Raw genomic sequence first — 16,598 nt, 5'->3', positions numbered from 1 at the left:
AGTAATAACAATAATAATAATAATAATAATAATAATAATAATAATAATAATAATAATAATAATAATAATAATAATAATAAATAGATGCATTTTGGGGTAGAAAATATTTTGGAGCATTCACACAATAAATGCTTAATATGGTTTTGGTTGCTTTCTTCAGCAACCAAAACCTTGCTGAAGAAATTATTTTTTGGGGGCCCCACACCGCCTAGGGCCGGCCCTGCACGTGTACGCGCCTTCAACGGGACACCAGCAGGGAGCAGACAAGAGCTTTTGTGCACAATAACGTGCTTTTAAAAAACAAAAAACAACAGCACGTTTTTTATTTTCCCCCCTTTCCCAAACGGGGAGACTTTATCTGTGGCAACAATGTCGCGCACCAGCTTTCTATAGGACGACACATCCTGGAAGGAGAGCTTTAAAGCTGGCGCGCGCACAGCGAGTGAGTGAGTGAGTGAGTTAGTGAGAGAGTGCGCCTCGGACGCGCGTCCACAAGCCGCGAGCGAGCATGCGAGCAGGACGCGTTTTTTTTCTTTTCCCGCCCAAACACGTCCAAGTTGATAAAAAGAGGGGATTGTTATTATTATTTTTTATAATAATAATTATTATCATTATTATCGGTTCGGGTCTGGACGGATGTGTTGCGCACGTGCAGAGAGGAGAAACCACTCCGCCGAGCATCTTTTCTTCTTCTCCTCCTCCTCCTGACTCTTTCCTTTGGAAGGACGCCAGCCCCGCCGATCCTTGCAAGTTGGCTCCAATAATTTGTGACATTGTCCGTCAGACATCAGTAAATCGATTCTTAAAAAAAAAAATTGGAACGATCCCTTCCATCCCTCCTCCTCCTCCTCCACCTCTTCTTCTTCATCTCCTCTTCCACTCACCACCTTCTTATAAATATGCGACCCGGCGTGCTCGGCTCGCCCCGGTCCGTCCTCGGCATGCAGCAGGATACGGTTCTTGCTGATTTTTGATGGTCTTCCTTTTCCTGTCCATGCAAGACCCGGAGCGGAAACATGTCGGTCCACTTCTCTGAGAGGACCCCGGCTGTCAGAGATGGCATTCTGGTCCGGCACTTTCACCTCTAAAGTGCCCAGGAAAATCTTGTTCATGTTCACCCTGTCCCTGTCGGTCACCTACTTGTTCTACAGCTTGATGAGCTGCTACAACTCGCTCCAGTTCCCGCTGCAGGACAACTTTGCCTACCAGGCTCGGCTGGCCACCGAGGAGACCACTTTGGTGAGGGACCAACTTTACTCCGCCTCGCCGCAGGCCGGGTTCGCCCGCGGGAGCACGGTGGTCTCCGTCGTGCGCCGGGATGAGGTTCCGGTGGAGGACGAGGAGGAGGAGGAGGACCGTCGAGCCCGGCCGCCGTCCGCCACCGAGCCCGCGCGGCAGAGGGCGGTCGGCGCCACGGCGGTCGGCGCCACGGAGGGCGACCTGCGGGTGAACTGCACCTCGGATTACGGCGAGAAGAAGCTCCCGCAAGCCATCATCATCGGGGTGAAGAAAGGCGGCACCCGGGCGCTGCTGGAGGCTCTCAGGGTGCACCCGGATGTCAGGGCTGTGGGGAACGAGCCGCACTTCTTCGACAGGAACTACGAGAAGGGTCTGGACTGGTACAGGTGAGGGGCAGCCTCCGGGGTACGACGTCGGGGTGAGGGTTCCGAATTCCGAATTCCATTTGTGTGTGGGCTTCCTTTCACATTCCAAAACCACGGAGGAGAGGGTGATTTAGTGTTACTCGATTATTTCCTCCAAGGTGTCTACTGCCACCTAGCTGGATACATGCGTATCGCTCAAGCATGCCTAAAGACACATAAGTCCCCCCAGGGGGCCTACTTCTCTGTTTCTTTTTTCATTTGAAATTCTCTTGAGAAACTTATATTTATTTCTTTGCACAAAGCACCCTACTGCCACCTAGCTGTATAAGTGCGTATCGCTCAAGCATGCCTAAAGACACTTAAGTCCCCCCAGGGGGCCTACTTCTCTGTTTCTATTTTCATTTGAAATTCTCCTGAGAACCTGATATTTATTTCTTTGCACAAAACACCCTACTGCCACCTAGCTGTATAAGTGCGTATCGCTCAAGCATGCCTAAAGACACATAAGTCCCCCCCAGGGGGGCCTACTCCTCTGTTTCTATTTTCATTTGAAATTATCTTGAGAAACTTATATTTATTTATTTGCACAAAGCATCCTACTGCCACCCAGCTGAAGCAGTGCGTATCGCTCAAGCATACCTAAAGACACATAAGTCCCCCCAGGGGGCCTACTTCTCTGTTTCTATTTTCATTTGAAATTCTCTTGAGAAACTTATATTTATTTCTTTGCACAAAGCACCCTACTGCCACCTAGCTGAAGTAGTGTGTATCGCTCAAGCATGCCTAAAGAAACTTAAGTTCCCTCAGGGGGGTCCTACTCCTGTTTTTTTTATTTTTTGAAATTTTCTTGAGAACCTGATATTTATTTCTTTGCACAAAGCACCCTACTGCCACCTAGCTGAAGTAGTGCGTATCGCTCAAACATGCCTAAAGACACTTAAGTCCCGCCAGTGGGGCCTATTCCTCTGTTTCTTTTTATGTTTGAAATTATCTTGAGAACCTGATATTTATTTATTTGCACAAAGCACCCTACTGCCACCTAGTTGAAATAGTGCGTATTGCTCAAACATGCCTAAAGACACTTAAGTCCTCTCAGGGGAGCCTACTTTTCTGTTTCTTTTTTCATTTGAAATTCTCTTGAGAAACTTATATTTATTTCTTTGCACAAAGTACCCTACTGCCACCTAGCTGAAGTAGTGCGTATCGCTCAAGCATGCCTAAAGACACTTAAGTCCCGCCAGTGGGGCCTATTCCTCTGTTTCTTTTTATGTTTGAAATTATCTTGAGAACCTGATATTTATTTATTTGCACAAAGCACCCTACTGCCACCTAGTTGAAATAGTGCGTATTGCTCAAACATGCCTAAAGACACTTAAGTCCTCTAAGGAGAGCCTACTTTTCTGTTTCTTTTTTCATTTGAAATTCTCTTAAGAACCTGATATTTATTTCTTTGCAAAAATGCACCCTACTGCCACCTAGCTGAATAAGTGCGTATCGCTCAAGCATGCCTAAAGAAACTTAAGTCCCCTCAGGGGGGCCTACTCCTCTGTTTCTTTTTTTATTTAAAATTCTCTTGAGAACCTGATATTTGTTTCTTTGCACAAAGCATCCTACTGCCACCTAGCTGAAATACATGCGTATCGCTCAAGCATGCCTAAAGACACTTAAGTCCCCCCAGGGGGCCTACTTCTCTGTTTCTATTTTCATTTGAAATTCTCTTGAGAACCTGATATTTATTTCTTTGCACAAAGCACCCGACTGCCACCCAGCTGAAGTAGTGCGTATCGCTCAAGCATACCTAAAGACACTTAAGTCCCGCCAGTGGGGCCTATTCCTCTGTTTCTTTTTATGTTTGAAATTCCCTACAGAACCTGATATTTATTTCTTTGCACAAAGCATCCTACTGCCACCTAGCTGAAGAAGTGCGTATCACTCAAGCATGGCTAAAGAAACTTAAGTCCCCTCAGGGGTCGTACTCCTGTTTCTTTTTTCATTTGAAATACTCTTGAGAAACTTATATTTATTTCTTTGCACAAAGCACCCTAATGCCACCTAGTTGATGAAGTATGCCTAAAGACACTTAAGTCCCCTTCAGGGGGCCTACTGCTCTGTTTCTTTTTTTATTTGAAATTCTCTTGAGAACCTGATATTTATTTATTTGCAAAAATGCAGCCTACTGCCACCTAGCTGAATAAGTGCATATCGCTCAAGCATGCCTAAAGACACATAAGTCCCCCCAGGGGGCCTACTTCTCTGTTTCTCTTTTCATTTGAAAGTCTCTTGAGAAACTCATATTTATTTCTTTGCACAAAGCACCCTACTGCCACCTAGCTGAAGTAGTGCGTATCGCTCAAGCATGCCTAAAGACACTTAAGTCCCGTATGGGGGGCCTACTCCTGTTTCTTTTTTTGGGGGGGAAATTCCCTAGAGAACCTGATATTTATTTATTTGCACAAAGCACCGTAATTATACCTAGCTGATGAAGTGCGTATCGCTCAAGCATGCCTAAAGACACTTAAGTCCCCCCAGGGGGCCTACTTCTCTGTTTCTTTTTTCATTTGAAATTCTCTTGAGAAACTTATATTTGTTTCTTTGCACAAAGCACCCTACTGCCACCTACCTAAAGTAGTGCGTATCGCTCAAGCATGCCTAAAGACACTTAAGTCCCCCTGAGGGGGGCCTACTCCTCTGTTTCTTTTTTGTTTGAAATTCTCTTATAAACCTGATATTTATTTATTTGCACAAAACACCCTACGGCCCCCTAGCTGAAGTACTGCGTATCGCTCAAGCATGCCTAAAGACACTTAAGTCCCGTCAGGGGAGCCTACTTTTCTGTTTCTTTTTTTGTTTGAAATTCTCTTGAGAACCTGATATTTATTTATTTTTGTACAGAACACCCTACTGCCACCTAGCTGGATAAGTGCGTATCGCTCAAGCATGCCTAAATAAACTTAAGTCCCCTCAGGGGGGCCTACTTCTCTGTTTCTTTTTTGTTTGAAATTCTCTTCAGAACCTGATATTTATATATTTGCATAAAGCACCCTACTGCCACCTAGCTGGAGACCTGCATATCGCTTAAGCATGCCTAAACACACTTAGGGGGGCCTACTCCTCTCTTATGTGCCTGTGATTGGCTGACAACCAGTCCAGGGTGTACCCCACCTTTTTCCCCCAAGTCATCTGGGATAGGCTCCAGCTTCCCCGTCACTCTAATAAGGACAAGCGATATAGGAAATTTACGGATTGCTTTGAGAGTCCAAGAATTCACTAGATGTTAGACTAGAATGTTCCGTTTGGTCTCCTGGGAACTCCTTAAAATTAATTTGAAGTCCAGTAAGGAGTTTGTGTACATTTTTTATGTGTCGTGAGGCATGAGGGTGATAACCTGAAAAGTTCTACTTTCATCAATAATTTTACAACTTGGGAACATACTGGTAGGTTTTTGGTGCTAGAAAATGTACAAACTTTAAGATTATAGTCCAATAATTGACCTTCATGTGGTAGATGTGTTTAGATCTGTTCTATGGATATTTGCAAGGGTACCAACGGTTACCCGGAAGTCCAGAAAAGTAGTTGGTAAATTAGTGTAGTTTTAGAGGTGCTAGGGTGATAACCTGAAAACGTTTTTATTTACAATTTTACAACTTCGGAACATATTTTTTAACTTTTTGGCTTGAGAAAATATATTAGTGATTATGTTGAAGTCCAATAATGAGCAGAAATGTGTTAAATTTGTGTCTATCTATGGGTATCAGTTCTTGGCACCAGGGTGATTTCCTGAAATGTTATGTTTTCATTGACACGTTTCTAGGATTGTCCCGATACCAATAATGCATATAAATTGTTTATTTGATACTACAAAAAATGTCAATATCAGCGTTATTTTACCAGAAAATCTTATGATTCATTAAACATGTTTCCTATTTCACCCAAAAACTCATTTTAGAAAGTTAAAATATAAATCAAAATGCATTAAATTAATACTTTTCTTACTACACCCCAAGAACAATTTAAAATTTTCCATATTACATAAAGTCGGCCATGAGCAAGGATTAGGTTAGAATATAATAATAAAGCATGATTGACATTATATTAAATGCTTCATGATTTATGGTTGCCACTCCTGTTCTATGCTTTAAAGAATACAATCATTAAATACTAAAAACAAAAACATTGCTGAAAGTACACATATGAGATATGTAGCAGGTAAAACACGTTTGTTAAAGATAAAACAAATAGTAGGGAATTTGTAACAAAATTCAGTACTTTTACTTGCATTAGTTTACGCTGATTGGGCGGTTTTGACCCCGCTACTAATTAGATAGATTAGATAGTACTTTATTTATTCCGTCAGGAGAGTTCCTTCAGGAAAATTACAATTTTCAGCACAATCCCATTCAAGATCAGACAAACATTACAGGGAGACAGAACAGGATCGCTGACGGGTCTGCCGGCTTCCAGCGCCCCTTACAAAAAAAAGATGACATACAGGTAAACAAGGGGGGGGGAGATGGTTAAAAAAAGATATAAGATTAAAATAAAATAAAATAAAAAATCGGCATAATTGGCATCAAGCCAAGCAGCTGTGTGCACATCCACGTATCTACACGTGCACAGCCGGGGAGCCGGTTCACTTAAGAGGGTAGCGTACATTATGTGTGTTCGTGACAATGTCAACGCGTTGGCTGAGTGACGTCACCGAGATAGTGGGCGAGTAAAGAGAGAGAGGTAGAGTGTGCACTGCGTAGTAGAGTGATGAACGTTTCCGGTTCTGTCATGCAAAACTAATAATAAAGCAATCAGATTGTCCCGAATCGGCGGCCTCGTCATTCTGACCCGAAAGCATAGCCGACCAATTGCCGGGTAAAGTAGAGGGTGTTACCCCCTGACAAAAACAACGCGTCTGCACCGGAGCCGAACAGCAGGAAAGGTTTAACAATTTCAGTATTGCTTATCACTTATTGTGCAGATCTGAATGCTTGTTGTTTAAATGATTACCCAAGTTTTACGCAAAAGGTGGTGGTACTAATCGCCGCATTGGGCGAGGCGTGTTTTAAAGAAACAACCTTTTATACCTCCACATTGCACTTCACACACCCTCGTTATCAATCAGTAGAATTGTAGTATTTTGGTCATTTTTCCTCCCTACAATGTTTTTGCTGGTTTTGACACACTCAACATCATACGCCTCGGCTCTGTACGTCACTGCCACAAGGCAGCATGCGGATGAAGAGGAATACCGGTATTTTTCAAAGGCGGTATAGTACCGTTTGTAATTGATTAGTACCACACAACCCTACACTTTTAGAACTCAGGACTAACTTGTGTCGTTTTGCTCCTGGAAAACGTGCAACTTGTTAACTTAAAAGGTCAATAAGTAGTTTTATAATGGTTAATTTGGTATTATGTCTTGGCATGATGGTGGTTCTGCTTTTATTGAAACTTCTACAACTTAATAACATACATGTGTCATTTTGCTGCCGGCAAATGTACAACTTGTTACCTTAAAGGTCAGTAAATAGCACTAAAATGGTAAATTAGTCTTAGTCTTGTTTTACTACTGTACTGTACTTCTTGGCGTGAGTGTGAAACCCTAAAAAATGCTGCTTTTATTGACACTTTTAACAACAAGGGAACATATGTTCAGCTTTTTGGTTCCAGTTACCCTAAAAAGTTCTGCTTTTATTGACACTTTTGCCACTTGGGAACATACCTGTGTCATTTTGCTCTTGGAAAATGTGCAACTTGTTACCTTAAAGGTCAGTAAATAGTCCTGAAATGGTAAATTAGTGTCAGTCTTGTGTAATTACTGAACTGTACTTATTAGCATAAAGGGGAAACCCTAAAATGTGTCCAGACGAAATATGTCCCCTAAAAACCGTACGACCTAAACTCTCTAATAACAAAAGTTCCTCGGGTGAATAATGTAGACTCACTATACCAGTATGTTTTAGCGCTTTTCTGACAGATATAAGTAAGAAATTTACACTACTTTACATTAGAAATGGCAACAGCGGAGGATGAATGTTCCATAACAAGAAGTTAGAGAAAAACAAGAATCTTATCGACTACGGCGTCGGCATGGACTACAAAGGTGGATGCGCGCTAATTTTTCAGGACACATGCCGATCCCAAATACAGATCAGCAGCAGATACAGAACCTCCCCCTGTCTAGGCCCGCTGTGTGTGTGTGTGTGTGTGTGTGGTACACAGAACATCAATTTCCACACTTCTTTAGCACCGGGTCCATTGGACCCGGACATCTTACATGTAATAGAAAGGTGTAGGCGGGGGTGTATGGTGTGTGGTCATTAAATATGTATTCTGATATATGTTCTTCACAGAAAATGGGCCAAAATCAGTGAGTCTAAGTTCGAAAAATTAAATAGTTGTATCATTTTTCTTTTAATAAAACAAATTAAAACGGGTCCCACAGACCCGAACTCCACAAACACTGGCTGAGTAACAACAATATGTCGCCTACTTAGAGTACCCCTATTGGCAGGAACGAGACATTTCCGACAGTCAATCAATCAATCAATTAATGTTTATTTATATAGCCCTAAATCACGAGTGTCTCAAAGGGCTGCACAAGCCACAACAACATCCCTGGCTCAGATCCCAGACAGTATAACGTATGTTGGGGTTTGTTAAAATACTGAACAGATGTTTATTGGGATAAGGGAAACATCTGCGGGTTCCCAAACAAGGTTGCAACACTGTTTGTCAACACTGTATGCTCTCATTTTGTCGCACATTTGACCCTCTGATGTTCTGTGTACCTACACTCTGTCCTCCTCCTGTCTCGGCCCGCTGTGTGTGTGTGTGTGTGTGTGTGTGTGTGTGTGTGTGTGTGGTACACAGAACATCAATTTCCACACTTCTATTAGCCTTCTTGTATGTAATAGAAATGTGTATGCTGTGTGGTCATTAAATATGTATTCTGATGTATGTTCTTCACAGAAAATGAGCCAAAGTCAGTGAGTCTCAGTTAGAATTTTTTTTACTAATTGTATCATTTTTCTTATAATAAAAACTGAAAACAGGTCCCACAGACCCGAACACCACAATGGGTCCATTAGACCCACAAACGCTGGCTGAGTTACAACAATATGTCGCCTACTTAGAGTACCCCTATTGGCACGAACGAGACCTAGACGACAGTCAATCAATCAATCAATTAATATTAATTTTTATAGCCCTAAATCACGAGTGTCTCAAAGGGCTGCACAAGCCACAACAATATCCCCGGCTCAGATCCCAGATGGTATAACATATGTGGGGGTTTGTTAAAATACTGAACAGATGTTTATTGGGATGAGGTAAACATCTATTCAGTATTTTAACATGAAAATGTTTGATTGTGAGGCATTACAAGCCACAAAATGCAACGGGTCCATCAGACCCACAAACACTGGCTGAGTAACAACAATATTAACGTTGCACAAAAAATGTATCTGCCGGTTTCCGCATCCCACAGGGATTCTTCTTTTGCGTTTCTGCACTTGCGGGTTCCCCACACAAGGTTGCAACGTTGTTTGTCAACACTGTCTGCTCTCATTTTGTCGCACATTTGACCCTCTGATGTTCTGTGTACCTACACTCTGTCCTCCCCCTGTCTCGGCCCGCTGTGTGTGTGTGTGTGTGTGTGTGTGTGGTACACAGAACATCAATTTTCATACTTCTATTCTATTTCTATTACTTGTATGTAATAGAAATGTGTATGCTGTTTGGTCATTAAATATGTATTCTGATATATGTTCTTCACAGAAAATGAGCCAGTCAGTGAGTCTAAGTTTGAAAAAAATGTACTAATTGTATCATTTTTCTTATAATAAAAAATGAAAACGGGTCCCACAGACCCGAACGCCACAAAAGGGTCAAAATGGTAAATTTGTGTCAAACTTCCAAGCAAACTTGATTACTACATCGCCGGCAAAATATCCCACTATATTATATTGCAAGTTACTCAGGCCTACTAAATAAATCAACACAATAACGCGTGCACAAAGCCTTGCATGTCATTTAAATACAAAGTAGATTATTTATACCGTGGTAGTCCTTTTTAATCCTATTGTCTCTTTAATCCTCTAAAGGATGTCCAACCCGTTTCTTAGCATCTGACATCCTGTTTCACAAAAGTTGAGCGAATGTTCTTTCCTACCAGTGTGTGTGTGTGTGTGTGTGTGTGTGTGTGTGTGTGTGTGTGTCTCTACGCCGCCTTTCATCAGTCGCTAATGCAGCTGACATTCACTCTGACTGCAGCTTTATTAGCCCCCTAAAAAAGACGCTTATTTATCATCGGCAAGTGTTTGTGGGTAAAAGGACAAGAAAAATAAATAAATAAATAAATCAAATCAATTTGAGGGTTCGCCCGTGGTCAGTCGGTCACGGCTCGCTCGCGCATAATGATGTCGGACCGTGGGAATTCTACCTTTTCCTAATGGGAGTCGATGAGAGCGTCTCGGTGCCGGTCCAGCATCTGTTTCCGCGCCTCGGGGATTTAGGTTTTTTTTTTTGGTGGCGTCGTCGAGCTTCTGTTTCGTGCTCACGTGAGACGCATGGCGGGAAGATGACAAGGACAATAATATTGGGTGTGCGTGTGAGTTTTATGCACCATCGAATAAATGGTAAATGGGTTTTACAAACCCCGTTTCCATATGAGTTGGGAAATTGCGTTAGATGTAAATATAAACAAAATACAACGATTTGCAAATCATTTTCAACCCATATTCAGTTGAATTCACTACAAAGACAAGATATTTGATGTTCAAACTCATAAACTTAATTTTGTTTTTTTGCAAATAATAACTAACTTAGAATTTCATGGCTGCAACACGTGCCAAAGTAGTTGGGAAAGGGCATGTTCACCACTGTGTTACATCATCTTTTCTTTTAACAACGTTTGGGAACTGAGGAAACTAATTGTTGAAGCTTTGAAAGTGGAATTCTTTCCCATTCTTGTGTTATGTAGAGCTTCAGTCGTTCAACAGTCCGAGGTCTCCGCTGTCGTATTTTAAGTTTCAAAATACGCCACACATTTTCAATGGGAGACAGGTCTGGACTGTAGGCGGGCCAGGAAAGTACCCGCGCTCTTTTACTACGAAACCATGCTGTTGTAACACGTGGCTTGGTATTGTCTTGCTGAAATAAGCAGGGGCGTCCATGATAACTTTGATTGGATGACAACATATGTTGCTCCAAAACCTGTATGGACCGTTCAGCATTGGAACAGATATTACAGTATATTATCATGCTTTACTAACATGTTTTTGTCTAAATAAAATAAAAAATAAATACTTAACTTTACAGCAAACTACGCATCAAATTAATAAAAATTACAATACACTTTACAGTGTTCTTTACAGCATATTAGTGTAAACTGAAAAAAACTACTACCGTTTTTTGCGTTGAAATTCAGTTGACTGAGCTGCCAGTTATTGACTGTAAAATCTACAGTTGTTGTTTTTAATGGTGTATTTACTCTTTTTTTTACGGTAGAAAAACTGGCAGCTAAGTCAACCGAATTTTAATGCCAAAAACAGTAGTAGAGTTTTTTTTTTCAATTTGCAGTAAATTTTTGTGTTTTTCCATTAACAATATAATGTTGTAAAAAGCAGGTTTTTGCCACAAAATCTACCAAAGAACAGAGGTACTGTTTTTCCATTTACTGTAAAATGTTGTAAAAACAACAAGAACAAAACAACTATATTTTACAGTAAAATTTTGTAAAAGTAAAATTTTTTCTGTAAAATCGACAGTCTACTTTAATAGTATTCAATATTGCAACAAATATTAAAGTATATTATCATGTTTTCCAAACATGTTATCGTCTAAATAAAAATAAACAAAAATACTTAGCTTTACAGCAAACTACTCATCAAATTAATACAATTTACAATACATTTTACAGTGTTCTTTACAGCATATTACTGTAAATTTAAAAAAACTACTACCGTTTTTTGCGTGAAAATTCAGTTGACTGAGCTGCCGGTTATTGACTGCAAAATTTACAGTTGTTGTTTTTTTAACGGTGTATTTACTGTAAATGTTAAGACGGTACATTTATTTTTACGGTAGAAAAACTGGCAGCTAAGTCAACTGAATTTTAATGCGAAAAACAGTAGCATATTTTTTTTCAATTTACAGTAAATTTTACTGATTTTCCATTAACAATATAATGTTGTAAAAAGCAGGTTTTTCCCCACAAAACCTACCAAAAAACAGTAGTTCTGTTTTTCTATTTACTGTAAAATGTTGTAAAAACAACAACAACAAAAAACAAGTATATTTTACAGAAAAATTTTGTAACAGTAAAATTTTTTCTGTAAAATCGACAGTCTACTTTAATAGTATTCAATATTACAACAGACATTACAGTATATTATCATGCTTTACTAACATATTCTTGTCTAAATAAAAATAAACAAAATTACTTAGCTTTACAGCAAACTACGCATCAAATTAATAAAATTTACAATACATTTTACAATGTTCTTTCCAGCATATTACTGTAAATTGAAAAAAAACTACTGTTTTTTGTCGTTAAAATTCTGTTGACTGAGCTGCCAGTTATTGACTGTAAAATCTACAGTTGTTGTTTTGAATGGTGTATTTACTCTATTTTTACGGTAGAAAACCTTGCAGCTAAGTCAACCGAATTTTAATGCCAAAAACAGTAGTAGAGTTTTTTTTTTCAATTTGCAGTAAATTTTTGTGTTTTTCCATTAACAATATAATGTTGTAAAAAGCAGGTTTTTGCCACAAAATCTATCAAAAAACAGTGGTACTGTTTTTTTATTTACTGTAAAATATTCTAAAAACAACAACAACAAAAAAACAACAACTATATTTTACAGTAACATTTTGTAAATGTAAAGTTTTTACTGTAAAATTGACAGTCTACTTTAATAGTATTCAATATTGCAACAAATATTAGAGTATATTATCATGCTTTACTACATGTTTTTGTCTAAATAAAAATAAACACAAATATTTAACTTTACAGCAAACTACAAACCAAATTAATAAAATGTACAATTCATTTTCCAGTGTTCTTTACAGCATAATACTGTAAATTGAAACAAACTACTGTTTTTTGTCGTTAAAATTCTGTTGACTGAGCTGCCGGTTATTGACTGTAAAATCTACAGTTGTTGTTTTGAATGGTTTATTTACTCTATTTTTACGGTAGAAAAACTGGCAGCTAAGTCAACCGAATTTTAATGCCAAAAACAGTAGTAGTTTTTTTTTTTCAATTTACAGTAAATTTTTGTGTTTTTCCATTAACAATATAATGTTGTAAAAAGCAGGTTTTTGCCACAAAACCAATCAAAAAACAGTGGTACTGTTTTTTTATTTACTGTAAAATGTTGTAAAAACAACAACAAGAACAAAACAAGTATATTTTACAGTAAAATTTTGTAAACGTAAAGTTTTTTCTGTAAAATCGACAGTCTACTTTAATAGTATTCAATATTGCAACAAATATTACAGTATATTATCATGCTTTACTAACATGTTTTTGTCTAAATAAGAATAAAAAAAAATACTTTACCTTACAGCAAACTACGCATCAAATTAATAAAATTTACAATACATTTTACAGTGTTTTTTACAGCATATTACTGTAAATTGAAACAAACTACTGTTTTTTCTCGTTAAAATTCTGTTGACTGAGCTGCCAGTTATTGACTGTAAAATCTACAGTTGTTGTTTTTTAACGGTGTATTTACTGTAAATGTTAAGACGGTACATTTATTTTTACGGTAGAAAAACTGGCAGCTAAGTCAACCGAATTTAACATTTTTTTCAATTTACAGTAAATTTTACTGTTTTTCCATTAACATTATAATGTTGTAAAAAGCAGGTTTTTGCCACAAAATCTACCAAAAAACAGTGGTACTGTTTTTCCATTTACTGAAAAATGTTGTAAAATCAAAAACAAAAAAACAAACAAAAAAAACCCAGTATATTTTACAGTAAAATTTTGTAAATGTAAAGTTTTTACTGTAAAATCCGGTCTACTTAAAACAATTTATATAATTATAAATTAAATTCATATATTATTTACTGTTACAAATGGCCCCCTGGTGGCAGGATGTGGCCCTCAATGAAAAACAGTTCGACATCCCCGCTTTAATCAATCCAGTCAATGTTAGCATTACGTTGCAAAAGAAGAAAAAAAATGTGTTGTCTCGAGAAAGAAAAATAAAATTTGTAAACGATGCATTTCTAAATCTCCCAACATGCTCTTACGTGGGATTATGCCCTCTGACAGATGTTTTTGCCGCCGTTTGACATTGGCGCCGGTCAAGCAAACTTGCCGTTAATTTGAGGCGCCAACACCTGCTGCACACTTGGACGCCTACGAGGAGCCAACGATTGGGGGGGGGTGGGGGGGGTGGGGTGGGGGGGGGGGGGGGGAGAGCGGCAAGGAGGTGATTTATCAGCCCTTATCTACGGAAGGGAGCGTGTGGGCTGGGTCACTTTGAAAGAAGAGAGGAAAACCCTGCAAAAAAACAACAAAAAAAGAAATTTTATGTTATTCAATTCTCCTCATTTTATAATAATAGTAAGTCTTAACTCCTTGGAGCTTTTTCGAAAATGTATAAAAATGGAAAAAGATAAGGAAGAACTATATTTTTTGTTTTAATAATGTTTGTGTAGAAGGACAAACATGAAACAAACCTTCCTAATTGTTAGAAATCCCACATTTTATATTAAACATGCTTCACTGATGAGAATATATGGCGAGCGCCGTTTTGTCCTATTTTCGCCTGTCCTTGAACCCACCATAGTTTGTCTACATGTACAACTTTCTCCGATGCCGCCACAGAAAGACATGTTTTATGCCACTCCTTCTTGCTCTCATTTTGTCCACCAAATTTTTTATACTAAAATATGAATTGATTTCGAATCAATAAACCATGATTTGATCCGAATAAAAAAAACAAAAAAAACATAAAATTTGAAAAAAATAACAATTACAAATAATATCAAATATTATTATCAATAATAATTGTTAAATGTTTTTAATCAAAAAATATATACCTACGAAAACCATTTTCACCAAAAAACTATTTTTTTTTTCAAATTCATTCTCGAAAATTATGAATCAATATAGAATTAAACCACAAATTGATCTGAATGAAATACAATTAATATGTAAATAAAATAAAATAAATATATAAGTTAAATTAAATTAAAATACAATATCAAAATCAATAATAATTAAATGTTTTAATCAAAAAATTGATACCTAAAAAAAATTAATTTGTACAAAAAACTAAACAAATTATTTTTTTCAAATTGATTCTCGAAAATTATGACTCGATTTAGAATTGATAAACAATGATTTAATCTGAATACAAAAAATAAAGACATAAAATAAAATAAAAAATATATGTATTAATATCAATGATAATTGTTGAATGTTATTAATCAAAAACTTGATACCTAAAAAAAACAATTTGCACAAAAAAACTAAACAAATAATTTTTTTCACATTGACTCTCGAAAAATATGAATCGATTTTGAATTAATAAACCACGATTTGATCTGAATAATCACAACAAGTACATAAAATTTAAAAAGAATAACAATATAAAGTAAAAATATATTATTATCAATAATAATTGTTGAATGTTTTAAATCAAAATAAAAAAATATTACTACCAATAATAATTGCTAAATGTTTTTCATCAAATAATTTGATACCTTAAAATGACAATTTGCACAAAAAACTAAGCAAATAATTTTTTTTCAAATTGATTTTTGAAAAACATGAATCGATTTAGAATTAATAAACCACCATTTGATCTGAATAAAAACACTAATAAATACAGTAAAAAAATAAAAATAAAATAATATCAATAATAATTGTTAAATGATTAAAAAAAAAAAACATGATACCTTAAAACAACAATTTGCTTAAAAAAACGAAAAAAAGTATTATTTTCAAATGAATTCTCAAAAATTATGAATCAATTTAAAATTAAACCACAAATTGATCTGAAAAAGATAAAATAAATATATAAATAAAATAAAATATATATAAATAAAATAGAATAAATATATACATTTAATTTAATTATAATAAAAGACTAATATTAATAATTGTTAAATGTTTCAATCAAAAAATGTATACCTAAAAAAAACACAATTTGCACAAAAAAAAAAAATTCAAATTGATTCTTGAAAAATATGTATCGACTTCGAATCAACAAACCACCATTTTATCTGAATAAAAAAACAAATAAATACATAAAAATAACAATAAAATAAAATAATATAAATAATAATTGTTAAATGATTTAAAAAAAATGATGCCTTAAAATAACAATTTGCATGACAAAAAATAAATAAATTATTTTTTTCAAATTGATTTTCGAAAATTATGAATCAATTTAGAATTAAACCACAAATTGATCTGAATAAAATACAATAAATATATAAATAAAATAAATTATGTATAAATAAAATAAAATAAATATATACATTTAATTTAATTAAAATAAAAGATTAATATCAATAAATGTATACCTAAAAAAAACACAATTTACACAAAAAATTAAAATTATTTTTTTCAAATTGATTCTTGAAAAATATTAATCGAGTTCGAATTAATAAACTACCATTTTATCTGAATAAAAAAACTAAAAAATACACGAAAATAATAATACAATAAAATAATATATATAATAATTGTTAAATGATTTAAAAAAATTATGCCTTAAAATAACATTTTGCATGAAAAAAAAATAGAATTATTTTTTTTTCAAATTGATCCGCAAAAATTATGAATCAATTTAGAATTAAACCACAAATTGATCTGAATAAAATAAAATAAATATATAAATAAAATAAAAAATATATAAATAAAATAAATAAATATATACATTTAATTTAATCATAATAAAAGATTAATATCAATAAATGTATACCTAAAAAAAACACAATTTACACAAAAAATTAAAATGATTTATTTCAAAT

General features: G+C 36.0%; 1 protein-coding gene across 1 annotated transcript in view; it reads left to right on the top strand.

Annotated features, from left to right (window-relative positions):
• Positions 1-480: 480 nt before the first annotated feature.
• The window catches only part of hs3st4 (heparan sulfate (glucosamine) 3-O-sulfotransferase 4), a 318,431-nt gene continuing 302,313 nt past the window's right edge, over positions 481-16,598 (top strand). The window contains exon 1 of the mRNA XM_061905313.1: positions 481-1,625. Coding sequence (XP_061761297.1) covers positions 1,057-1,625 — 569 coding nt within the window. The 5' untranslated portion in view covers positions 481-1,056. The remainder of the gene's footprint in view (positions 1,626-16,598) is intronic.

This window comes from Nerophis ophidion, linkage group LG07 (assembly GCF_033978795.1).
Source record: "Nerophis ophidion isolate RoL-2023_Sa linkage group LG07, RoL_Noph_v1.0, whole genome shotgun sequence".
Taxonomy (NCBI): domain Eukaryota; kingdom Metazoa; phylum Chordata; class Actinopteri; order Syngnathiformes; family Syngnathidae; genus Nerophis; species Nerophis ophidion.
The sequence above is the reverse complement of the archived record's forward strand: the minus strand, read 5'-3'. Positions and strand labels throughout refer to the sequence as shown.